Below are 26,134 nucleotides of genomic sequence, written 5' to 3'. Positions count from 1 at the left end.
TCGCAATAAGTAAAAAAGTAAAAAAAGACACAAGCCTGCTTAAATTTGATTGTTAACAAAGTCTTAGGGCTTACGTGATGTATTTTGAGGCAAGGAAATTTTTTTTGGGGTGTCCGCCCGGGGGGGGGGGGGGGGGTGCATTAAGGTTTTTCGCCTAGGGCGCCAATTGACCTTGAACCGGCCCTGGCAAGGATCACGCACCTCCAACACCTCCGCCTCCTCCTCGAAGTCGCAGACGCCCTGCAGCGGCCGGCTCTCGTTATTGGCGCCGGGGCCGGCGTGCTGGGCGGCGGCGCGCCTTATGGCCGTGTGGTTCACCATGGCCACGATGGCCACGCTCAGGTTGGACTTGTAGCCGTACAGGATGGCGAACAGCACGGAGCCCAGCACGGCGAACACGTACCTCATGGGCAGCAGGCCTGCGGACAAGCGGCGGAGGTCAGGACATACCACCGGCGCCCCGACACGACCCGGGTTTGGGCCATCCCTCCTTGTCCTGTGCTGAACCTGCCTGCTTGATGCTCGCGTGACTGAGCCCAGGTTTCACCTGGGCCTAGTCTAGACCTAGGATAAGGGAGTTTAGTCATGGCTAGGGACCGGAAAAAAAATTCGCGGATTAAATAACCTCTTGGATAGCCTCCATTATCCTCTGCACTTCTCAAGTAAACACGCGTGTTCCATTGGTTACCGAATTGTGAGTCGTCTCCACTGGCTATAGCTTGTGATTCGACGCTTCTTTGGTCGATGGTCTCTCATTGGCCCAAGAGAGCTCCAGTTTAAACCGCGAGCCAATTTCAGAACCAGCAGAATTGTACACGTGTTTGAATTTCAGCCTATCACGAAATGAATCCGCGAATTTTTCCGGTATCTGGTAATGGCATCAATTCTACCTACAGCTGGGCAACCCCCGAACAAAGCACATGATGCCTGGCTGAAACCCAGCATTATCAGTAGTATAGGCTTCGACCTGGGAGTCTCACCTATCACAAGACCCCTTCCCAAACAAATACACTTAGTTTCAGTTAGGTTAGGAAAATAAAAATTGACACGACTCCAGGTAGGCGCACCCAAGTACATAGTTCAGGCCGTGTACTTGCGACCTTTCCGAGTCACTCGCCCTTGGACGGCATGTCTGTGCCCGGGGACGGGTCTCAGGTTTCCCAAATGTAGCAACTGCTTCGTCTCTGGGAAGTGTTCGTCTGTCCTGTTATCGTTGTTTCGTGCCGTGTGTTCCGTCACACGGCTGGGTTTCTCGTGCGCGTCCGTGTTGTTGCGTTGTCCAGTACCACGCTCCGTGGCGTGTTGTCTGGCAGGAGAGCACACCGGGACAAGGGGGGAGGGGCTGAATTGTTGCCCCTTGGAAGGGCAGCCCATCAGGATATCTTTAACAGTGGTGTTTTTGAAAGGTTATCTGAATTGTTGCCCCTTGGAAGGGCAGCCCTTCAGGATTTTTCTGACAGTGGTTAGTTTAGGTTAGGTTAGGTTAGGTCACTTACAAACTAACCACTGTCAGAAAATTCCTGAAGGGCTGCCCTTCCAAGGGGCAACAATTTAGTATTATAAAATTACGAAAATAGACACATTTTAAGATACTGGAAGGCCTGCCTTCCAGTCGCTTTACAAACTAACCACTGTCAGAAAAATCCTGAAGGGCTGCCCTTCCAAGGGGCAGTATTTCAGTCGCCCCGAGACAAGGACGGCGCTAACGGCAGATATAAAATGCGCACTGCAGTCTCAAGAAGAGGCGCTCCACAGAACAAGTCGTCGAGCTCGTCACACTGCCTCCTGGTAAGGTCTGTCGTCCCGGGAGTGTTGGCTTGCGCGCCGCGTCTCGCCGGGAGCACGTGACAGGACGAGCTACCCTGCTGGTGCCTGCGAGGCCTCTGCCTTGCTGGTAGGAGCGATTTGGCGATGACACCATCTCCAGATAACACACGTGGTCCGCACGCTCCGCATAAAGCGAAATAAATTCCAAAAACTGTTCGTCGTTGAATTATTTTTTCACCGCTGCTGTGACTGTTTTGGCCTTTTCAGTGTTTTTTGACGTGACAACCTCTAATAAATCGATGAACGCCGGCTGCACGCACGAAAAAGTGTCCCGTAACGCACATTGTCCAGTTACGCTGTGTCCCGTTACGCTCATTGTACGCTTGCGCCGCATCTTTCTCTCTTCCACTCGATTGGAACACACTCCCATTCGTTTCCTACTTTTCCTATCATCGTCCTATCCTTAACAGAATAACGCAGATTGGAAGAAGTTAAATAGCAAACATGCATAAAAGTTATAGTTAAAATAATCTCTTCGTTAAAGTAATAAACATATTTGAATTAATGAGTGCAAATAAAAGCAAATTTATCAATTAAATTGTAGATTTCATTTCACTCCTTCTTTGTATCCATAAAAAAATAGTGATAATTATTCAATAAAAAGATTCAATTTTATTCATAAAAATATGCAATAATTTCATCAATGTTTTGTTATGACGTAATCACGTTAAACTATCGTCCGTAAACCGACTTTACAGAGAACCAATTTTTTTAAATTAAATTTCGGTTTTCCCATTTAACTCAGCGCCCTAAACCTCACCCGGTCATCACCCCTCCCAACAGTGAAGCCTGGGTCCGTCGCTGAGAAAATGGGGTTTACCCACCAACTCACGAAACCGAAACAAAAATGTGTTATTTACTAGCTGGAGTCCCCACCATGGCAGTCTGCGGACAGAACACACTCGCGCTGCTCATTATAAATGCCCTTCCCTCGTGGGTGCGCCACTGTCGTTGCATAAGCTCGTAGTCATGGAGATGAAGAAGAAAGTATCAACAATGCAACGACGAAATTTCATCAAGCGTAATTGAATTCTGATTTATGGGATGGTGCTCTCGAAATCTCACCTAGACAGTGACCTTCCTTGTGTTTCGAAAGTCGAGTGTGCAAAATTTCTTCAAAATCGGAGAAAAACTGTAGATTTGTATAAGAAAGAAAAGAAAATTGAAACTATACTTTGCATACATAGAAGACTAATGTATTTTATTTTCTATGAAAAATTATTTTCAATGGTGAAGATGGATTTAAAACAATTTCAATTGCTGGTTTACACTATGTCATAGAAAAAAACCATCAATAATGGACAAGAACGATGAAATCACAAAAACGCGAAGAATAAGCTGATGACAAAAATGTTACATGCCTAGAGCACAGGGAATTCCTCAGAAGAAATATACAGTCAGTAAAAAGAATCATAATGCATAATAAAAACTTGCAGCACAGACGAACACAATTTATCTATACACACAACGTATTCTTACTGTAATATTAACAACCGCATAGGTAAAGAATCCGATATTAATATTACAAAAATTAAATCTATTTTTTGGGATGAGAGACGAAAATGCAGAATGTTCAAGGTTGTAAATTTGAGTAATTTGGTGTTCAGCAGGTATAGAGAGCGGTGTCAAACTTTACGTCTCAACGATCACTGAACGGAATATACTCTTGATATTCACATTTAAAAAAAATTCTCATTAAGTATAAAAAAAACCTTTTTAATTTGTTGTAATGAGATTCTCTGGTCGCAACCCTATGCGCCTCCTGTTACATCATCTACACGCATGCGATAAACTGTCAACTACGAAGCTCAAGGTAAGTCGACTAGGAGCAGATGGCGCAAGGCCAAAAATGTTCCCAATGCAGAAAACCAGCTTCTTGTCAGCTATTACAAGTCTGCGCAGCGAGGGGCCACGTTCAAGGTACACAGAAGTCTGCTTGGCGTAAATCTGTGTAAGTTCGCTACATATTTTCAACAGTTTTCTCACACATTACAATACATATTTAGTTTATAATACGCAACTTCATGCTCCTAATCGTGCAAATTTTACGTTTAACAATCCGGTGTGGTCCACATTTCCCTTTCGTAACCTAAACTTAAAAGTGAGTTTTTTCGATAGCGTTTTACGTCACACATGTACAGATTATTAAGAGGGATTAGGTTCTACGTCTTACAATTTAAAATATTTTGATACCGTTTGGAATAAAGCTTCCGTGTTGTTGTTTTTTTGACATGTCATAGGCTTTAGCTTTGACTACTTGTTGAGGTCAACACTTGTGAACTGGTGTAACTATCATGACAGTTTTAGTCATAGGCGTGCGCAGGACTTCAGTAGTGGTGGTGCCAGATTACACAACAGCCCTATCATTCACGGACCTCGAGCCTAAAGCGGGGTGTCCGGGGGTCCTCTCCCGAAAAAATTTGGATTTTAAAGCGCAGAATGGTGCTATTTAAGGTGTTTCCGAACAAAAACATTAAATACACATGTGTAAAAATTTTAACATTTTTTATGACAAATTATGGCTTTGAACGTTATAATCGCCAGGAAAACTACTAAACTATTTACAGTTTTAAGCTTTTTTTGAGCCATAAAGTAAATTGCACAAATTGTTTGCACAGAATTCATGCTGGTGGCTTTGAAAAACCGTACTTACATGTTTTCTGAAGACGCCCAATTAAATGCTAGAAAAAACATTCTCAAATGTTAAGTTTTAAAATCAACAAATCAAGGGAGTTTTTTTAACATACCTGAAATATATTAAAAATTAAAAATACACAAATAAGAGTGGGCAAATGTTTTAACTTTTGGAATACAACAACAATGTTTTGTCGGCGACTGCATATAAGTCATCGAGTATAATGTATTTTAAGTAGTAGTATATGTTTAGGTACAATATTGTTCAAAATTTCTTTTGAAAACAAGTTTACAAGTCCAGAACTAAAAATAAAAAAACCTTAGGGAAATCTGCTGAACATAATACTCTGTGTTACTAAAGGGCCATTCGTCCATGAAACGGAACAATATTTTTAAATTCGTCAAATTGTGTTTGCACAAGCAGCCAGTTTTTGCTCCACAAATGGAATCATCAGGTTTTTCAAGCGTTCCTGGTGCATTGTAGACCTAAGCTTTGATTTTATGATAGTAAGCTTTGAAAAAGTTATTTCGCTTGTACAGCTAGTTACAGGCATTGTTGCAAATGTATTCATTACTGCACTGAAGCTTTTGTAGGTTGAACTTCGCTGAAACTTTGACAGCCAATCAATCCAGTCAGAAACAGTTTTAGGTGGAAAGTCGGTGTCCATATCTCTCTTTGTCTTCAAAAGCTTCACTTCTGCTTCTATTTCCGTAGCATTCACTCTGAACTGTTTTGAGAGAACTTCAAAGTCACTACTTTCACACTTTAAGCCCCCTAGGTGAACTTAACGACTTAATAAAAAAAATAATTTCATTTATCCTCCAGAATTTTATTATAGTTACGTTGATGGAACTGATAGTACGCGATTACACTGGTACAACAAGTTAACAATAGTTTACTCTTTTGAAAAGCCTCTGGGAAATGCTCCGTCCTAAAAGTTTTATTAGATAGTTTTCTCCCACCTTATTGTCCGACGCGTCCGTTTAGTTTTCCTGCGAAACGTTGCGGAACGTTGCGGCCGTTGCAGCTGATGGAGACGTCATCCTCTTGGTCACCCCAATCTGACCACCACCATGGATGGACGGCGCCAGCGCAGCCCAATCGGCAGCATCTCGTTCTACTACACTATTCATAGCCGGGTCACTGAAGAGCCGGTCACCCCTTTGCAAGCTTCCTTGTCGAACGGTTACGTTTCTGCTGCCCGAGGGACCCTCGATTGCTGTCCCCTCCAAGTCTCTTAGCACTTCACTGTGTGCTCGCCGAGACTTCCAGCACGTCGCGTAACGTCTCCCGCCTGACCACACGGTCTCTCTTCTGCCACCTTAACAGTCCTCGCCGCTCACCACCGCTAGTGGCGCTGCCATCACCAGTGGCGCTGCCATCACCTTGCGCATGCGCGACTACCAACCACCGTGTAACTTGAGCCCACCTGACGTCACAGCGGCGCGGCCGTTTAAAACGTAATAACCGTTTTAACTTGTAAGGACCCAAATTTAACCCCATTAGTTTTCCTGTGGCAGAGATCACTTTCTTGGTTTCTTGTGCAAACCTAGAGTTGATACCTTGAACTAGACTGTCCAAAACCGGATGAAATGTAAACAGTTTCAAATCATCGTTTTTGGTTTCTGCGTAGAAGGCAGTAGTAGAGCACGAACTGACAATGCCTTCTAAGATGACTGAGACTTTTCTTTTTCGAACTGTAGGGTTTGAACATCCAGTAAGTTAGACATTTCCTTAGTTTTGGTGAAAATGTCCTCAAATTCTTCTTCGTTGTTTCTCATTTCTACCAAGGCAAGAGCCAGGCTTTCAACATCTTCAACTGCTTGACAAAGGTCTATTTTAGGATTTTGCAGGGCTTTGCTCACTTTCACCACAAGCCCATATCTGTAACTCGACACGATTGGAAAACATATATATATATATTTTTGAAATAATAAAGTTTTTTGTAAGTATGCATTATTTCTGCTTGTAAAAAATAAAATAACGTTAACCCTAATGGTGGTGCCAAGGCACCTGTGGCACCTACCGTGCGCACGCCTATGGTTGTAGTCGCTCGCGTGCGCGGCGTTAACAGACTAGAGCTGTAAATGTGTGGTTGCTACGAGGTAAAGAAGTTCTGGGAGATATGATTTATGCCTTAAATGCCAAAAATTTGTATAAATAGTACAAAATTAGATATGATTTATGCCTTGACATGCAAAAAAATTGGTATATATATAAATAGTTCAAAATTAGAATTATATAGAAAATATGTAAAAATCAAAGATGGCGTGGCCTAATACCCAGCGGGCTCATACAAGTGCTCATACATGCCGAGGGCCAAGGTAACCTCACACCCTCGCTCCGTAGTTCACTGACTAAACAGAACAAGATTTATTTTACAGGGGCATCGTTTTGTAGGGCAATTGTTCCTAATTGCGTATCCAATTTATATCATTCATATTTTCAAAAACAAAAATATATTGGTTATGGCACCGTTTGGCATCACAAACACATTCTACTCCCTACTTTGTTTTAATTATTTCTTTACGTTAAAAACAGTTTGATATGTTACACAGACCAATGTTCCTCGAAGTTTTGTACGTATGTTCAAAGTGAAACATACTATGGTAATTATACAGCTTTGCATCACAAACGCATTTATATTTTAATACATCTTTGTTCAATTATAACTGGATACGCTATAAGGAACAATTACCGTAAAGCTAATTTATGCCACGGTACTGAATTCGTTTGTGTTTAAAGATTTTTTTTTTAATTTTTCTGGCTGCACCAAAAAACACACCAGACTAAAAAAAAAAAAGAGCAATATCATATCAACACCTACCGAATGATATAATAAACGAACTACTTGCGTTACCATAAAGTATGACGAGATTCACGATTATGGCATAATATAAATATAAACTTTTGTCTGTCAGTGAGCATCCCGTGTTAAGACTAAGCACTTGCCTTAAATATCGGCTCGGGCTACATTCGCAACAACAAACGCCCGAACATTTAATTTCAACGGACAGATAGCAACTGCTACATTGGGAAACAGCACACCCAAGGAAAAAACAGTAACAGTGATACCTGGTGTGCGCCCATTTCTGTTCAACGTTATAGAAAGTGGTATCGAGTAGATAACGATTGTTTCGATATGTACATTTCAAGGGAAAAAAGTAATCTGAATATGATAATTTTCTGCGAGGCATTGCTCCGTAGTTAATCGTTCCAAGTCGTTGAAAACAACACTGTGAAATTAAATGCTTGTATTTAAGCAAAAAAAAAAATCTTAAAATTTTGACAGACGTAAATTTGGGTCCAACTTCTGTGCTGTGCTGTTCATGTGCTGCTTAAATGCTGTCGCGAACATATTCCAAGCCTAATATCGTGTTATTGCATTTACTTTTCGTTTCAACCTGAATTCAAATGTTACCAGAATTTATGTTGTGTTAGCAGTATTACTTTAAGTCAAAAGTACTGTAGCACTGTGAGCACTATTGGAGTTTCTTACGCCTGGATCATATAGCTTCCAATTTATTTTTCTAATTCGACTCGAATTTTTTTTTTGCAGAAAATGTAAATTAATTCTGTGTCACTTGCGATCAGAAAAAAAAAGTGAAGGGATTATTCAACCTCCTTCGACCCCACCTCTGCGTTCGAGGCCAAACCTTCCCGAAACATATTTCCCTGGAAAAGATTTGCGTATCACTGAGATTTGCCTTTGCGCAATCAAAAGTGTACAAAATATTTGCTGAAGTGTGCAGTGGTCGAGTGTTCAAGGAGTGTGGTGCGGCTGGACAGTTCACATATGTTTTTATGTTGGTATTACGTCACATGCGATCTGCACACTAGGTAATTGTCTCGCTGCACAGGCGATGCGCGTGCTAGTTTCGCCCTTATCGCTTCATTGTTCCAGAGTCTCACTCTGGAATCACAATAGAGCGTCTAAAAATAATTTTTCTGTACCAATCATGTTCCACACAGCTGTGACGTGCGCGCTGAAAAAATTCGCAAAAGCGACATAAATTAGGCTACGATATTTTTTTCTTCTTATTTCCACCGTGTCGCTGGGGTGATGTTACAGATGTATGAGCGTTAGAATTTTGTTTCCCAATGATGGCTAAACTGGCGCATTATAACTACAATGTCCATTTTTTTTTACCATATTAGTTTGCAACATTTTTTTTAAATTGTTCAGAAATATTTTTTTTAAGCAGTTTATCAACAAACTTGCACACATTGATAACTGACGTAGCCTATATGTAGTGCGAACGCAATAGCATGGAGCACTTAGATACTTAGTTGTTGGTTTGTTTCTGTTTGTCACGCTGCGCTGTTAAGAAACGCATGTTCTCAATATTGAGATATTTTGCTGTTGCATCGCGTGGTTCGCGTTTTTGTGGACCCACCACTCACAGAAAAAAAAATTCTCTATATTTTATGAGTGATTTTTTTTTTTGCCAGACCGTTGCTATATTATAATCTTATCGCCCTCAGCGGCGGTGTCGAGACAACCTGCGCCCACCGTCCCCTGCTCCTCTTATCAACAACGCCAGGGAAGAGGTTCCGTCACAGCTGACTTCCGTCGTCAACGCGAGCACGCCGTAGAAAAAGCCCTGCGAGTAGGCCAAGGCTCGTTATTCGAAAGATCGATTATTGATCCATTAACGGTAAATAAATCGAATGAAACATTCCAAATATGAGAACTCTTTTTTTTTTCATTCGTGCGGTACGTGCGGTTCTTTGTTGCACAGACAACATCGTATATAAAAAAATTAATTATATATATATATTATGAATAATGAAATCAGAATTGTTCCTTTATCTTCAAACTAACAATTTTAAATAAATTAAAATATCTAGAGTGAAATATTATTCAAGAATGAAAATATAACTTTCGGGCTGAGTTCCTATGAAAGAGTAACGCCGCTCAACTGGTCCGAACCTGTGAGCGATCAGAGTCTTTATTTTAATGTGAAAGACGTCACGAAAAACTGCCCTATCTGCAGTAAATATAGAGCGCCAAAATATGTGATTTTCCGATTGCGTTTGTTTTGTTTTGATGTATTGTAATTGAGTGAAATTTGTGGTAGCTAAATAGTAATTAGTTATACCTAAATAATATTAAGTTACTCGGTAAGGCAAAAGTAAATGCTAATAAATTAATTTTAATCACACTGCAACAATGAATTCGTGTGTATGGCCTTTGAAAAGCGCCGGTCGGAAAGGGACAGCACTAATTAATAATTCCCTCGGGTCTTATTGGCTTTCTTTCACAATGTGTGTTCCTTTCTGTTTACCTAAAAAAAAAAAAAAAAACCGGAAACGGCAAATATCACGAGTGTTCTTATATGCTACCAAAGGACACAGATTGGGACAAAAACTTCAAGTTGATCAATGTATTCGGACCACACCATCCATGACGTAAGAGGGTCGCATAAACCAATCAGCGATCAGTGTCCGCCGGAAACAATTTGTACAGTAGACGGGCCCTAAACGAGTTACACTCGCCCGGTATAATCTACTCTCCATGAGCTTGTGACGTCACGTGCAAACACCGTACGAAAATTTTGGCACGTTGAACTCGTCCAGTGTAACTAACGCACGCTTAACGGGAAGTACAAGATGAACACTCGGCGCCAAGTGCGAAACACACGTGAAAGTTTTAAAATGGTTTGTTTACCTGCAAGCCAGGAAGGCCGGTTTGTTTCTGGAACATACGTGCTCCCTCCTTGCTGCACCAGGCGATGTCCCTGTCTCGTCATTGTCGTCGGCGGCGCTACGAAATCGTCACTGCTCCACTTGACTGAACTCGCACACTCGGCGTCGACTATTGGGCGGGCAATGGGGTATTTTAGGACGACGCCTGGAGAAGTAGTAAGTGGCTCGTGGTGAGGCGGGCAGGACGGCCCTGCAACGAGCGTGAAGCGAGCGCGGAGAGGTGGGCGAGGCGGGCGGCCCCGCAACGAGCACACACACACGGGCTTTGAACGAGCACGCCACGCCTCCTTTCAACTAGTGATGGGCAGAACGGTTCTTTTGACCGAACCGGTACTTTCGGATCAGTTCCGTGAAAGATTCGTTCAGAACGATTCGTTCATCTCGGTCATTTCGTTCTTTTCTGTGAATAGGATCTGGCTCTTTTATCAGGTGTCGTAACTCGTTCATCCTTTAGAGTATTGGCTACGTGTTTGCTTCCAGCCTCCCCTCGTTATCGCGTGACCCGATAACGAGAGGAGGCTGGATCGCGTGGGTGGTTATCTTTATCTACTCTGCATGGGTAAATGAAATTTCAAACGTCTAGTTGTATACTGACTGTTATAAAATTATTGACTGTTGATCGCTGCAAATGCTTCATGCAGTGATTCTATATAATACGGGAGCATTAAATCTAAGAATGTTAGGTACGAAAGTGATCTTTCTTAACTTTAATTTGTAATCGCACTATTATAGCTAGTACTTGAACATTGCTTTTCGTAGCCAGTGAATCACAGTTGCGTATATGAAACAAGATTATTTATATTGTATTACTTTTTAAGTTACAAATATTAATATACAGGCTATTTACACTCTAGAGAGAGTAAAGTGTTTACATGTAGACCAACACATTTAGAGAAAAAAAGACAAAAATTGAATACTACTACTGCGATTCAGTATGAAGAGAGAAAAATGAAGTAGGTACATTAATTAACACCTAAATGGTAAGTGTGAACATTTGTAGTTACTTTCCCTGTTATTTTTAATTCATGTTTTTTTCCCCCCAAATTTGTGTATGTGAATGTGAAAACGCAATTTTAAACCACTACTTAACAGTTGACATTTTCAGGTATAGATACTTTTCATGTTACCCTATTTTATTTGATCAGTTATCGTTTGCTCTTATGAACATGCTCACGCTGTGATTACTAATTCTTCAGACTCCTGACGTCATGAATCATTTCACGAACGAATCAGACCGGGCGCGTGGCCGGTTCTCTCATCTCGTTCTCTCGTTCTCTCCGCGTTTTCGTTCTTCCGAATCTTTCAAGGTACCGGCTCTCAAAGAGCCGGTTGGTTCTCTCGTTCTCTCCGCATTTTCGTTCTACCGAATCTTTCAAGGTACCGGCTCTCAAAGAGCCGGTTCTTTACATCGCGAACGAATCGCAAGATTTCGTTCTCTCAAAGATTCGTTCTTTTTGAACGAATCGTTAACGAACGACCCATCACTACTTTCAACTCGCGCAGCCTCAGGCGCCGGCGGTGGTACCAGGCTGCCATGAGAGGCGAGGAGGTAGCGAAGGTCAAAGCCGGCCGCTCCCAATACGTATGCTTACTTGCATCATCCCGACGGGCTACGCGCGCACTGCACATAATATGTGAAGCACGTGTGATTACGTTGGCACATTATCACGTTACTGTATTATAAAACTAAACGCGACGAGTTTTAAAAATATATTTAAGTTAAAACGTAATTTGTAAAAAGACTGAACGCTGTTAATAATTTACTAAATTCAAATATGATAATTAGTTAGCCAGTTTTTATTTACGGAAATGTATATAGCAAGAAAGTGCCCGTTCGGTATTTTATTTAAACTATTTTTAATAGTTGGTAACTAGCCATGAGATTTTATACGTTGCTGGTTCCCGTAACTAAAATATCTAGTATAGAAAAAAAATCATTGTAATGTTTGATTTAATAAAAGCGGTGTTCTATTAACTGGAAGTTAAGCTTTTGTTCCAAACCGCGCGGTGTAAAATCTTACACAGAACTCAATGTTTTTTAAATACATTTAAAAAAAGTTTTATGATATTGTTGAAACATTGAAATTTTTTTGCAACGTTACAGGAATGTGTCTGAAACTTTTGTTGTTTTACAAGATCTTTTCTAGTTCACGTAAACCATTTATATATATTTATATATATATTATATATATATATACACTGTTATCGCAACCAGGATATAATTTGGCTTTAAATTAAACTACACTTGACAGTAAAATGCGTATTTAAGAGTTATTTCGAAGACAGCTGAGCGAGGGCCGGGGAAACGCGGCTGCTTCGCCTGGTGCCCGAGAGAATGCGCGCGTGTGCCTGCGCACGTCCACCGGCCGGCTTTCAGGAGAAAAAGACAAAGAAGGAAAACCAGTCGAGAGTGTTTCCCGCTATGTCGTCACAGGCGGCGCGACGGTCGTGTCGGAATTCCGGGACGCCAGACCTCTCTTCCGGAGAAACCTACGATTCACTTACGAAAATGGCGCATAATTTTATATTTTTATCATGTTTCATTCAAGAATAATTTAAAAAAAAAAAAAACACGAAAAGGTAATAGAATATTCAATTATTTTATTTTGCTTCGTTATGCTTAATAATGTGCGCTGTTAATACTGGAAATCTATGCAGGGATAAATAACTTTTAACTATTGGCGGTGCTGGGACAACAAAAATCATGAATGGCCGGGTAATAATATTGCAAGGACTATTTTTAAGCGATACAATTGTTTTCGTGTAAATGTACAAATTTACAAATATCTCTAATTTTACATATTTCCGTTCCATTTACAAAAAAAATTACAGGGTAGGTATTTGAAATCTCACCTGTTGCGAAATTAATCCATGAATTTTTCCGGGCTTTAAGTTAATTTGTAAGGCAGCCTCTCTCTCTCTCTCTCTCTCTCTTTCTCTCGCTCAATCTCTCTCTCTTTCTCTCTCTCTTTCTCTCTTTCTCTCTCTCTCTCTCTCTTTCTCTCTTTCTCTCTTTCTCTCTCTCTCTCTCCCACACACACACACACACACACACACACACACACACCTTTTTCCACAGACATTTTGCATAAGGCAAAGTCGCTAAAATCTTTGAATATATATATTCAAAGCTAAAATCATCTTCAAAAAATGAGGGGGGAATTTAATCAATACCACAAACAGCGCGTGTTCGCTGTCGAGTCACTCCAGCGTCTGACGCAACGGTAACTGTAGTTGCCTCGGGAGACAGCGGGCGCAACTACATGCGGTGGTTACGCAAAGTACGAGCCGCTTCTAACACACACGCCTCCCTTCCCAACGATCTGGAGGTCAGTGGTTCGATTCCGCAACCAGCTTCTTCCACTTACAAGTATTGTAACTGTGTATGCCTTCGCCCTCGCAGAAGACAATGGGCCTACACTACACAGTAAACTACAAAGTTATAAAATACCGCGCTATGTTGTTAGACAGTAGCGGATAAAGAAGTTTTTTGGGAAGGGGATAAATTTAAAAAAAAATTAGCACGTGAATTTAAAAAAAAAACTTACATTGCTATTGACTCTAAAACAGTTCAAATTTCAAGTGTTGTAAAAGTTCACCTTGCATCACCCAATATAACATACTGCCTTAACTGGTATTTTCAAAAAAATTTCCCAACTTCGAAGGTGGGGGGAAGAGTGAAAATATATTATCCCCCATATTAACCCCCTACAATCCCCCTTCTGCGTCCGCAACTGTTATTAGAGTTACTACTATACAAATTTTAAAGGACGTTTCTGTTTATTGGTTTTCCCAGAGAATTAGATTCAAGAGATTGTGAGTGTGAGGATGTTAGGACAGTTATTAACATGTGTAGCCATTAACAAAATCATGTTTATATTTCTGTAAATAATTCACCCTATAGACTTCAATAGGCCTACGTTAACTTGCAATATGGATTTGTATTACATTTTATAGTTTGATCAGGCATAAGAACTAACTTGAACCACTAATTAAATATTTTTTTATAAACGGCTATGGCCTAGTGCATTTGTTGCGACTCTTGTTTGAATCCCCCCCCCCCCACGGTTTTTCTGGCACACGCTTGTGTCTGTGAGTTAAGTCGGTAACAACGTAAAAAAAAAAAACTTGGTTGCTACTATTTTATGTCCTGTCGAGCTAACAGGTTTGATAAAGAATATAGGACAGGTGAATTTGATTGTACTATTTCTTGAGGACGTGAACCCCGTATCGTTGAAGTGAAATTATTATTATTATTATTTAATTATGGTGTAGTTTGCATCTTACTTGACTAGTCGTAATGATAAGACACACAATTCTTCATTAAGTTATTTGATTTCGTTGGGTGCAAATAAGGTCTGGTAACACTCGCATTAATATTTATTTATTAAAGTTTCCAGACCGAAATAAAATTCTCTGATTTTATCCCTCCCATTTTTTCTTGCAAAGAAAGGTAAATAAAAAAATTTAAGGTTCGCCACTACCTGAGCCTGCCCCCTCCCTCTCCTCCACAGACCAGGCTGTGCCGTTTGACACCGCCACCAACAGCTGAGCTGCATGTCATTGACGCGGTTATGCATGTATGTGTGTGTGTGTGAAGGGGGCGGAGGGGAGGCGGCGCGGTGCGCGCGCACGCGAGGATACGTCACAATGACGTCACCACGGAGCCGCCGGCCGGCGCCCATTGGTCGGCGGATCCAGACACGCCAAAGGAGGGGGACGGGTATTCGGTCAGAAAGTTGAGGGGGGGGGGGGGGGGTCACACACTCCCGCCTCTGGAACAGCTGGCAGACGTGACCAGCCCAACGAACGCAACTTCGTTCTCTCGGAAGCTCGCTGCAAATACAAGAATTACTTACTCCGGAATTAGAAAAAAGCCCTGCCATACCACCAAAGGTTCATCTTCAAACATATCTGAGAAAAAGAGTTGGGAAAGTTATGTTGGATAAGAAGCAGCAGCAGCTTTAAAATACTTCCACTCAAGTTACACGCACAGCCTAGGAATTGAATTGAAAATCTGTGGACACCGGAAGTTGATTATTTGAGTAAGCCACTTTAATAAACCGGCATGTGCCCCTCACGCGCATTGGACGTGAAACTTCACGCGTCAATAAATCACTTGTACAATACAGGTTCACACCGGATTTTCACAATTGCAACAAGCCTTAAAAAAATTACTTCCTAATTAGAGCCCGGAAAAATTCATGGATTCATTTCACGACTGTTAAATTTCAAATACTTACCCAGTATTTTTTTTTTGTAAAAGGAACAGAAATGTTCATGTAATATTACCTGAAAGTAGTCGTACAGTTGTTGATGTATATCGTTACACTCTGATCTCAACTTACCCTACAGGCTGTAAAGAAGTTTCACTTCACAAAAAAAAAAGGGGGGGGGGGGGGGGGGTAATTCACCGGTAAGTAAACGTAATCCCACTAAAAACACTATTCAATTATATCACAATTTGTTCTTCTCCCCTCACCGGCAAATCAGAATAGTTGCCATGTCCCTGAGTTATACAAATGTTAGATATTCAAACATTTTGTACATTACTAATTTTAAAATAAAGTTTGAGTATGTGTTATAATTGAACTATTTCGTACACAAAAAAAGTTGTGTACTTAGGTCCATAAAAGAATGCACCGGTTATAAATTTTAATAGTATCAACTGTAAGCGTTGTAGTGTGTTGGTTCAAGGTCACAATTAAAAAGCAACTCAAGCAGTTTTAGATATTTGTTGTTTTCTAGCATACAGCGCCACCTACGCAAAATGGCTACTCCTGCGCGTAAAGCGGTTTTGTGTTCTGCAATTTGCTAAGGGTGGATCCGTAATCTCAGTTCAACGTGCGTTTCGTTTGAAGTTTTAATTGCAATCTTTCACGTGGCAGAAACTTCCGCTGATGATAGCGATGACAAGCGCTCTTTTTCCGCTGGCCTCCACGTTCACCTAACGTAACGCCATGCGAATTTTTTTTTTCTTTCCTCTTTCGGGTTGTTTTATCAAAGATCGTGTCTACGTTCCGCCGCTACCTGGTTTTTTGGAGTTGAGACACAGAATTGAAGACGTATTAACCAACGTGTGGGAAGAATTGGACTTTAGGTGGGTTGTGTGCCGTATAACTAAAAGGTACACATATTGAACATTTGTAAGGAAAAACTAGGTTAGTTTACCTTCAATTTGATGTATGGTTTGTTGCAAATAGTCTAAATTAAACTGTTATGATATACCATTGAAACTGGGACATTATTTTATGGACACAACTGTATTTTGTCCGCGGCGCTGTGCGGGGAGCTGTCGTGATGCCGTCTTCGGAACACGGCGATGTGGTGGGTAGTCGCCGCCGGGAAGTGGCGGGGACTCTGCGTGCGGTCGCGTGCCTTATCTCGCCCCGTGTTCCCGCTGCTGCTAGGCGGGCACAGAACAAGGAGGGAAATAAAGAAGTGCGACTCTTACAGCGGAAACTGAAACCATGTTTCACGCGACACGTGTCGCTATCTGTTGGACGGGCCCATAACTACCAGCAAATAAAAAAATCGGAATAGAGGTTTTCATACAATAGTTAATACGTTTTTTTGGTTATATTAAGTTATCTCCTTGGTGGCGCAATACCAGTTTAAACGATGCGAAAATACTTAATGATGTTTTGTAATAAACCGCCATGTAATAAATAAAGGAGTAGGAGATGCAAAAACTCATTGTATTACACACCACAAAATTAGTGGCTTCATAAATAGAGTGAATTTTCACTGGTTTGTTTGCCTGATAATAGCTTATACATTACTTCTCCTGAACCCGGAATACATACATATATATTTAATTTTCTCCTAATTCCTTACCATAGTTTCTCCAAACTTACTTAAGTGTTATTTTGCTGCAGTGCTACAGATAACACTGCGTTTGTGAACTACAAATAAAACCAACTAAATATTTCAATTCTAAATGTACGAAAATTGTATTCGAAAATTTAGTTTGGCCCACACCTGACCATTCTGGATCCGCCTTTGGCTCCTGACGCCGTCGGAACGGCTTGATTCCGACAGAGAGATTTGCTAAACTCTATACTTGGACACTCGCTGGCGGAATTTATAAAGTATCGGAATGAAGTGACAAACTGTCGTAATAACTCCGCCACCTCCTTTGCCGGCGGGATCACAATAATTCCGACGGAGATCTGAGAGTTTGTTGTTCTTCGGAACTTCGATGTGATGAAAATGGAGGCTCTGTTGCGTCACTGCACAGGCGAACGTCAAAACGGTTAATTACGCGTGAAGTTAAAAATACCCCTGTTACAAAAGTATTTGTGAAGAATAGGTTTTTTGTTTTTTACAGATAAGAATTTTGTAGCTCCTATCCAGTGTGGAACATGGATACCACAGCATCTGTGCTGTAATTTTTTTCATTAACCCTTTTTATTTATAAAATATACATCCAATCCATTCTAATTTTAATATGAATATAAACATTTCTTAATATAAATTAGCAATACCATAATCGGATTTAAGTTTCAGGTTGGCTTAAAAATAAGTTTTGATTCTTTGTTTGGGTAATCAATATGTAAATTATACATGGGGTTTATCAAACCTTGAATGTGAATCATTGTGCATGTACAGTCTAGACGATGTTATAGTTTATGGCTATGAAAAAAATATAATTGTCTAATAGTGGTATATTTTATAATATAATAGTTATACGTTACTATGATTTAAAAGGGAATAACATTATTACGTTCGTTTTAGCTTGCAAGCCTACAAAATTTCTTATACTGTTTTGAAATCATACTAACCAACCAGTTGGTGCCTTAACACCCAAAATGCATTTACTCATAAAACAAACATACGTTATGCAAATCCTTTGCAACCAATTTTAAATGGAAAAGGTCTAAATAGACCCGTGTCTCAATTTTTATGTCTCTTTAGCTGTTGTTCAAAGTCCGCTCAATTACGATGACCTTTAGCATAAAATTCATTTACGTTTTTCAGCACAGTTTAACTTATAGATGATGATTATAGATTAATATTTGAATGTGAAATATTTAAAAGGCGTAGTTAAAATAAAACGAAGAAGAAATGTTAGGAAAAGGTGGAAGAGTTTTTTTTTCTTTCTTTCAAATATGTAGTCTTATTCTGGGGGGACTATTTCATAACCCCCCTTCACCCAGTGGCGGATCCAGAGGTTCACCTCGGAGGGGGGCACTCTAGGATATCAGAGAAGCCAGAGAAAAAAATGTCTTAAAATTACTAAATTTGTATTTAATCTACTCATACGTGATTTTATGATTCTAAAATAAATGCATTCATTATATTAAAATATATTTTATTGGTTTCAGAAAAAAATCATTTTTGTCGGCAATGTTAATGTAGCAGACAACTGGTTTTTCGGGGGGGGGGGGGGGGGGGGGGGCATTGGTCCCTGGTCCTTGGATCCGCCACTGCGCTTCTCCACAAAGTCTAGCACCGTCACTAGGCCTGGGCCAGACCTTTGAATATATATACTGTATAGAAGTCGCGAGTGGATAGGATTTACTCTACGTTTTTCAGGAGCGTATGATGAGCAGCTTGGGAACTTCACCGCTGCAGTGCGCTGCCGTAACGCCCTGTATCGTCTTAGTTGTTATTTACACGTTAGAGTGCAGCACTGTCGCCCGCTGTCATTCCCCGCACCCCCCACCCATCATTCACTGCAGCTCGAGGTCGTTCAACGGGAGGGGGAAGGGGTGTTTGAAGAGTTCGACACTTGTCCGCTAGGGACCACCACAAGTCGATGCCCTAGAGATGTGTGGCGATTGCGGCCGTGAATTAACCAACTACCTCAAAACCGTATTAGAAATTTTAACCTGGGCTGGCGACTTCTTTTACAGTGTATATATTCAAAGGCCAGACGGAACAGTGCCTCTTCAGGGCAGACGTCTCGTCGCAGCTGCGAGTAACCGCGAGTAACCGCGAGTAACTGGGTCACGCCCAGTTGAGAAGCACTCTCGCCGGCCGCGTGACGACTGTTACAACTGTGACAAGTGTGACAAGTGTGACGAGTGTCCTGTCGTCGACCCGGGCGGGTCAGCTCCCGAGACGCCGCCGAGACTCGACAAACAGTTCCATTTCGTTCGACTGCGCGCGCATGAGGTCCGCGGTATCGTGTCCCAGACGGACCAAGTTCCACCTTCGAAATAACGCGCCCGATAGTTGACACGGTTACAATTTTAAACATCAACTAATTTTCACTTTAATGTTACGAAGAACGCTGATTACAAAGATTACAAATTATCCAGGGATTTTCGTTGATGTACGGTTATCTTCGTGAAATAACGGACAATTATTTCACTCTACAAGAATAATATCGGTATACCATAAAAAAAATTGGTTGTCTGTAAAGTCGGTTTACGGACGATAGTTTAACGTGACAACGTCATAAAACATTGATGAAATGATTGCATACTTTCATGAATAAAATTGAATCGTTTTTATTGAATTATCACTATTTTGTATGGATACAAAGGAGTGAAATGAAATCTACATTTTAATTGATAAATTTACTTTTATTTGCACTCATTAATTCAAATATGTTTATTACTTTAACGAAGAGATTATTTTAACTATAACTTTTATACATATTTGCTATTTAACTTCTTCCAATCTGTGTTATTCTGTTGAGGATAGGACGATGATAGGAAAAGTAGGAAACGAATGGGAGTTTCAAGTTTAATGTGCCTCGAAAAAGGCAAATCGATGGTGGTTCCAATCGAGTGGAAGAGAGATAGATGCGGCGCAAGCGTACAATGAGCGTAACGGGACACAGCGTAACGGGTCAATGTGCGTAACGGGACACTTTTTCGTACTTGCAGCCGGCGTTCATCGATTTATTAGACGTTGTCACGTCAAAAAAAAAAAATTAAAATACTTGTTTAGTCAAGAAGCAAGAACGCCCGTCTACCTTGCACTTGTCTGTTGGAACTCGGTGTTATCTGGAATTACGAAGAACTATTCGTTTGTTTAAGGTAATTTATTCTTTTGCAAGTCCGTAAATTTGCTGTATTTTCTAACCAGTTCATGTGTAGCTATCACGACGGTGAACAGCACTTTCTGTCGCGATGGAATATGTATGTATACACGAGCAGTTTGGTGGCACAGCTATATTATGTGACATCGCCAGCGTCGAGATGAAAATTTCATTAAATGCATATATGTACGTAAATACAATATATTTCATCAATCACTGTAAGCAGTTGACCTGTAATTGGCGGAATAGGTGTTCTGTACGATAGTTTATGAAAACCGTTACGTACGCTTCGAGCAGCACTGTAGTGCCAGGCCTAATTGACGGGGTATCATTTCGAACTTACGAGGTGAATACAGCGTGGCAAAAAATTGAGGTATCATCTAACACGTTTTCATTTTATTATCATTACAATAATTTATTTAGGGATTTTCCTGAAATTTTATTTCGATTTTTTGCAATCGTTGTTGGGTCACAAATATTCTCATCAGTATTTACTTCAGGAGCCCGCCCAGCCAGAGGTTCAATTGGGTTGGTGATCCGGGGAGATAAGTGCGACGCTCGCTGGTGCTTCTAGCGCGGTATCGCCTCTAAGCGCAAGGTTCTGAACTGACGCGCAGTCTTCTCGTCGTGTATAGGACAACCGTGACATATGAATGGTAACCATAACATTAAATGGCGAATAAATTAAGATAAAGCTGTATTGCAAGTCCCTTGAGTACTTTCAAGAATCTATAACGGATTTTTCATGCCTAAAATTATTCTGAAAACACGCGTTTTAAACATTTTCACTTCTAAAAACACAGTTTAAAATCGAAATACGGAAACAGATATACTCACCCGCCCTCAGAATATTTTTAAATACTCTTTGTGAAGAAACCCCACTCGGCTATCATGATCACTTTTGAAATCGCGTGTTTTTTTTTTCTGAAGCTCTGTACGTACCGTATATGTACTTACGTAAGCGGGGCCCTTAAGAACACTTGCATGACTTTTTTTTAGCGCTATTAGATAATATATAGGTGAATAAATATATATTGAGAAATTCGAGACGATATATAAAACGCAAAAGAGCTGTCGTATTAAAATTACAAAACAGGACCTCAAATAACGGCAATGACAAGGAATGAATGGATCGTCTACAAGCACTGTCCTGACCGCAACCCGCCTAGCACGCCAGCTCACGTGGTTGCATCAGCCCGTTCTCCAGGCGGAGAGAGCTCGTCCAACAGGTAGGTGTTGGATGGCTTCCCAGAAAACTCGAAGGACCACATTACGTGCATTTCCTCGAACCATTGCCCGTCTGAAACAGCTTCACTCAAACTCAGAACAGCTGCGAGATAAGGTATTCACAAGAAAAGAAAACAAATTTTCACGCGATTTCCACTATTGTCGTGACAGCGGTATCAAATAAAAAAGCATACAGTAGAATCATATGAGCTTATTTAGAAAACCGCTCCATTTTTTTTTTTTTTCGTTTGAAGATGGCGATTTGGTGCGGCATAAATTCCAAAGTATACTTTACTATTCGAACAGATGATTACACGAAAATTTATGCTTTGACAAAACCACAAAGAAGATTCAAGCAAGTTACCGAATAAGAAGTGTGAGCGCGTCTCTTTCAGTTCTCGCCAATGGTGGGCGAACATCTAACCTCGTTAACGAGCGAATTAAACGTTCTCATTTTGCAAATAAACTTATAATACGAAACTCGGACACAAAATTTAACGTAGAATTCTATAAAAATAACGCCGAGCGTGATAAACATACGAAAAAGTTTTTTTTCAATAACATTTATTGGCGCGAATCACACGTAGTTTTTGCATCCACCGCTAGAATTCTCTGCCGAAGCAGCTACGTCGACTATAGAATCATTCGAATTGTAGAGCGTAAGGTCAAACTATATAATGAAAAACTGCTCCGATAAAAGCGAAAAATACTTGGAAAAAAATACTAAACCCCTGGATTTAGATGATGACACGTCAATAATTAAAAATTTCTTTTCAGTGCAGCTTTAAATCATTTATTTGTTGACATTTTTACATTTTGAAACCTTTCTTCCCTTGATTATTTGAACATTTGGTTAGAAATAAATTAACCGCGACAGATTCCTGGCCAAAAATAGTGCCATGTCCACCGTAAGTCGTGGACTTCCTACGACTCCTGCGAGACATTGTGCCAGATGTGGGTTTAACTCAGCTTTCGCCAAGGCTACCGGGCACTAACGTATTATGGGGGGACATTACCCCTTACCCCTCTCACTTCCAGAATGAGATACTTCGACGGTCTTATAGTTACAGCGGCCCGAGGATAGATACAGAGGACTGTGTTTAGGGGGTAGCTTATATCAGTTTTGATTCATGTTCGTTGAAATTCTTAGATACAGTCAATTGTTATCTACATGGAAGTATCGGAAGTTAAAATTAAAAGAAAAAAACTGTGTTTAATGTCTTTTATGTTACAACATAATTCATTTATGCTTAACTCTACTGTTAAAATATCCATTTTCTCCTCACTTTTGCTTAGAATTATATGGTTTATACTATTCAGGACTGCAGTTATCTCCCCCACACACGGTCTTTCACCTCCATCCCCCGTGAAGAAATCCACGCGTGCGCTGGTGAATGCAAGGAGAACTACATAACAGGTAAATAGCTGGTGAAGTTGCAACAATGCGTTGCACCTCGCTTGCGTCATATCTACTGTTCCACACGAGAGGACACAATAGCCGATAAGATACCGCTTCGTTGCGCTGAAATAGAGCACTGGCAGGCGATCCAGATTTCAAAGGAATTTACATAGCTGTGGATTAAACAAATATAAAACAGTCATAACCAAATACATGCACGTGTTTGAAAATGTGTGCAACATATATAGTGGAAAATAGAATTCATGAGGTTAGAGTAGTTGGCAGGTAAACAATATTCAAAGATAAAACGTTTGTTTCTGAATAAAACTACGACCCCCAGGTTTAGTTGGTTATTTTAACTTTATGTGAAGTTAAATCCACGAACCACTGTAGGAAAGCAAAGACTTGTCGTTTCAAAAGAATTTCAACATAAGTTTTGGTGTCAAGTGCACAATTTATCGAGTATAAAATAAGTGTCAATAAACCAAGTATTTAATCTTAGACACTCTTATGAAAAACTAAACGATAAATAAATCGTTTAATGAGAACGCGTAGGAAATATTTTTAAAGAGAATTCGTCTTGCAAATGGTAGAAATTTTATTTAAAAAATTTGTTTTGTGAACAACTTCCAAGGACTAGTTCGTTCGAAAATTATCGGTGAACGACGACCGCAAACCTTCTCCCTTAAAAAAAAACCGTTGCCTCGCCCGATTCGCGAAGGTGACTCGAAGGACGCCGGATGGAGAAGGGAGGGGGAGCGCGCGACAGGGAGGGGTGGAATATGGGGGGGTGGGCAGGGGTCACGGAAGGTCATATCTCTCAACCCTCTCGCACGCACAAGACTCTCTCTGCACAGCATCCGGAGATCATGGGACGAGATCCTCGTTCATGAAGAGCATTGTTGAAACCTCCAGCTGTTATTCTGGTGGGGTACAAGTGTTTTTAAACCTCGCGAAGATAACGTACACGAATATACACTCTAGTAAAAAATGGGGAGATTTTTTTATTTATTATTTAAAGAAGGCAAATTGTAAAAAAAAAAATTGTCTTTTCAAATTCATGATTTTAAGAAAATGAAATAAATGAGTTTTGTATATAATAAATTTATATTATAATTAAAGCTTAAGAATATTAGATATTACTACATTATCCAAAATATAATTTGTTTAAATATATATATCTCTCTGAGGAATTAACAAATTGCGACTAAAAGGGTTACGATAACTGGAAGAGTAAAACAAGGATCGCGCAAGCATGAATCACAAGCAGGTGTGGTAGAACGCGGCGCAGATAAGTACCTTTGTTCCTGGGAGCTTTGTCAGCCATGCTCACGAACTGGCTCGGGACCGAGACGACAGGAAGAGCAGAGACGCCGCTCGGAACAGGGAGCCAGCCGGTCGACGACTGACCGTCCCGTACCCGCCTGAAGGGTGCGCGAGGTGCGTGCGCCTTCCCCCGCCGCGCGCATGCGCAGTCGGGAGCAGGGAAGTGCCGGCCCAGAGAGAGAGAGACAGACCGCGAGCATATACCCGCGCCGCCTTCCTCAAAGGGCCGCTTTAAATAGACGCGCCGACTTCTTGGACAAACCTACCGCGATCCGAGTTGCGGAGCGGCCCCATCAAACCGGCGCTATAAATAAGAGCTGAAGACACGACCTCAGAGTCACCGCGACCTACTGACGGCAGTTTCACAACCGTTCCCCCCCCCCCCCCCACCCACTCCCCTCTCGGAACACTTCGCTCGAGTGAACTGCAACAACGTCTAGTCGACATCACGCGCGATAAGATTACATCTTCATTCACGAGATCCACACAAAAACCCGTGGGAAAAATTTTCCCTGACTCTTCCATGATCAAAATCTTTAAAGGTACATAATTGCAATTTCCTGAAAGAAATAAAGACAATCCCGCCTCCACCATCCCTCTTGCTGTAGAGCTCAAACAGAACCTGGCACACGGTGATTTACCGCGTGTGTGTGATTATTCCCCTTAAACAACATTTGAAAAAAAAAAAATGTTCAAAGTCTGAGTGATGGCACACCAATACATTATATTTCTCCCTCATTTCAACAACTTTCCCAGAATTTAAAGTAGATCCCCTAACATTCCCTGACTTTCCAGAATGCGGAAACCCTGTGGTTGAATGCTGACAGCACTGGAGAACATTTTTTAACCCTGGAAATTTTCAGGCAGCTAGGAAGAGACAATTGTGGCTGCTATGTAACATAAGGGGGGGGGGGGGGGGGAGGAGGAGGAGTAGGAGGAAGAAGAAGTAAAGGTATGAAGAGAAGTTACAGGCTACTTGGAGAATAGAGAGAGGATGGGAACAGAGTGTGATGACAATTGAGCACTAAGGAAACATACATGCAGGGGAGAACGGGCAGTATCCAGACAAACCCTATCTACTCTTAGCATCTTCCAAAATACCTGATTGCCAAACATCTGAGGTTTCGCCAGAGTCACCTTGGTGGGAGGCGAGAGATCAACACCCCTATTTTTTTTTTTATTTCGTGTAAACATATTAACTATGAATACGGCAGTCGGTAGGAGTAATTTTGTGTGAAAATGGAACAGAAGTTGATGAACAGAAATGTCTCACAAAGATGATTGATCAATGCAACATAAACCCATATTTAGTCACTTTCGTAAACATTAGAGGTCATTCCAAACGTATTGGTGTGCCAAATGAAACTTTATGATAGTGAAACTACCCTGGAATATATTTGATAAACTAAAATAGTCATAGTAAAAAGTATTTACAAGTTTTAAAACACCTAAGAAAATTGACATTACAATAATTCTGATAAATATTCTCCTTCTAAATTCCCAAGAGGCTTAGTAGCACAGTGGTAGATCACAAGGTTGGTAACCCCAAGAGGCATGGTTCAAATCTCATCATTGATTTTTTTTTTCTTTTTTAAATAACATTATAATATAATAATAATGTTTAATCAGCTCAATAAAGTTAAGGTTTGTTTGTAGGAAGTATTTACAGACTTATTTCAGTTGTTATAGCAGTAACAAATATATACATATACTGTTAAAATTTGTGTTTTAAAAGGTCACAGGTTAATATTTCAGTAGTATAACTTCTTAACGTGTGCGGAAACTTTATAATTACAACTGTTTGGTGAATTTTAACAAGATTATCAGAATTTCAACAAAAATTCTTGTTGAAAACCATGTTTCAAAATTTGGGGTTTTACCGGAGCCATTTCTAACAGTTTAAAATTACCAGTTATTTTGTGCTGCTCTGCTATCTGCGTTTAATGGTGGCAATCAACGTTTAAAATTCAGGCAGCGAATTCTAGCAGCAGACGCAGAACGAATATGTGCGATTCAT

General features: G+C 40.6%; 1 protein-coding gene across 2 annotated transcripts in view; it reads right to left on the bottom strand.

The window, feature by feature from the left end:
• The window catches only part of LOC134543205 (sialin-like), a 43,370-nt gene extending 18,912 nt beyond the window's left edge, over positions 1–24,458 (bottom strand). Inside the window, exons 1-2 of one of the 2 annotated variants that reach the window (XM_063388107.1) lie at positions 24,091–24,458; positions 202–419 (exon numbers count right to left, since the gene is read on the bottom strand). In XM_063388107.1, the coding sequence (XP_063244177.1) occupies positions 202–419; positions 24,091–24,118 (246 nt within the window). In that variant the 5' untranslated portion in view covers positions 24,119–24,458. Of the gene's footprint in view, positions 1–201; positions 420–10,133; positions 10,469–24,090 lie in introns of those variants that run through there. The other variant, XM_063388106.1, reaches the window with a different exon arrangement.
• Positions 24,459–26,134: the final 1,676 nt, after the last annotated feature.

The sequence above is a fragment of the Bacillus rossius genome, assembly GCF_032445375.1.
Source record: "Bacillus rossius redtenbacheri isolate Brsri chromosome 9 unlocalized genomic scaffold, Brsri_v3 Brsri_v3_scf9_2, whole genome shotgun sequence".
Taxonomy (NCBI): Eukaryota; Metazoa; Arthropoda; class Insecta; order Phasmatodea; family Bacillidae; genus Bacillus; species Bacillus rossius.
This window is presented reverse-complemented; position numbering and strand designations above follow the sequence as displayed.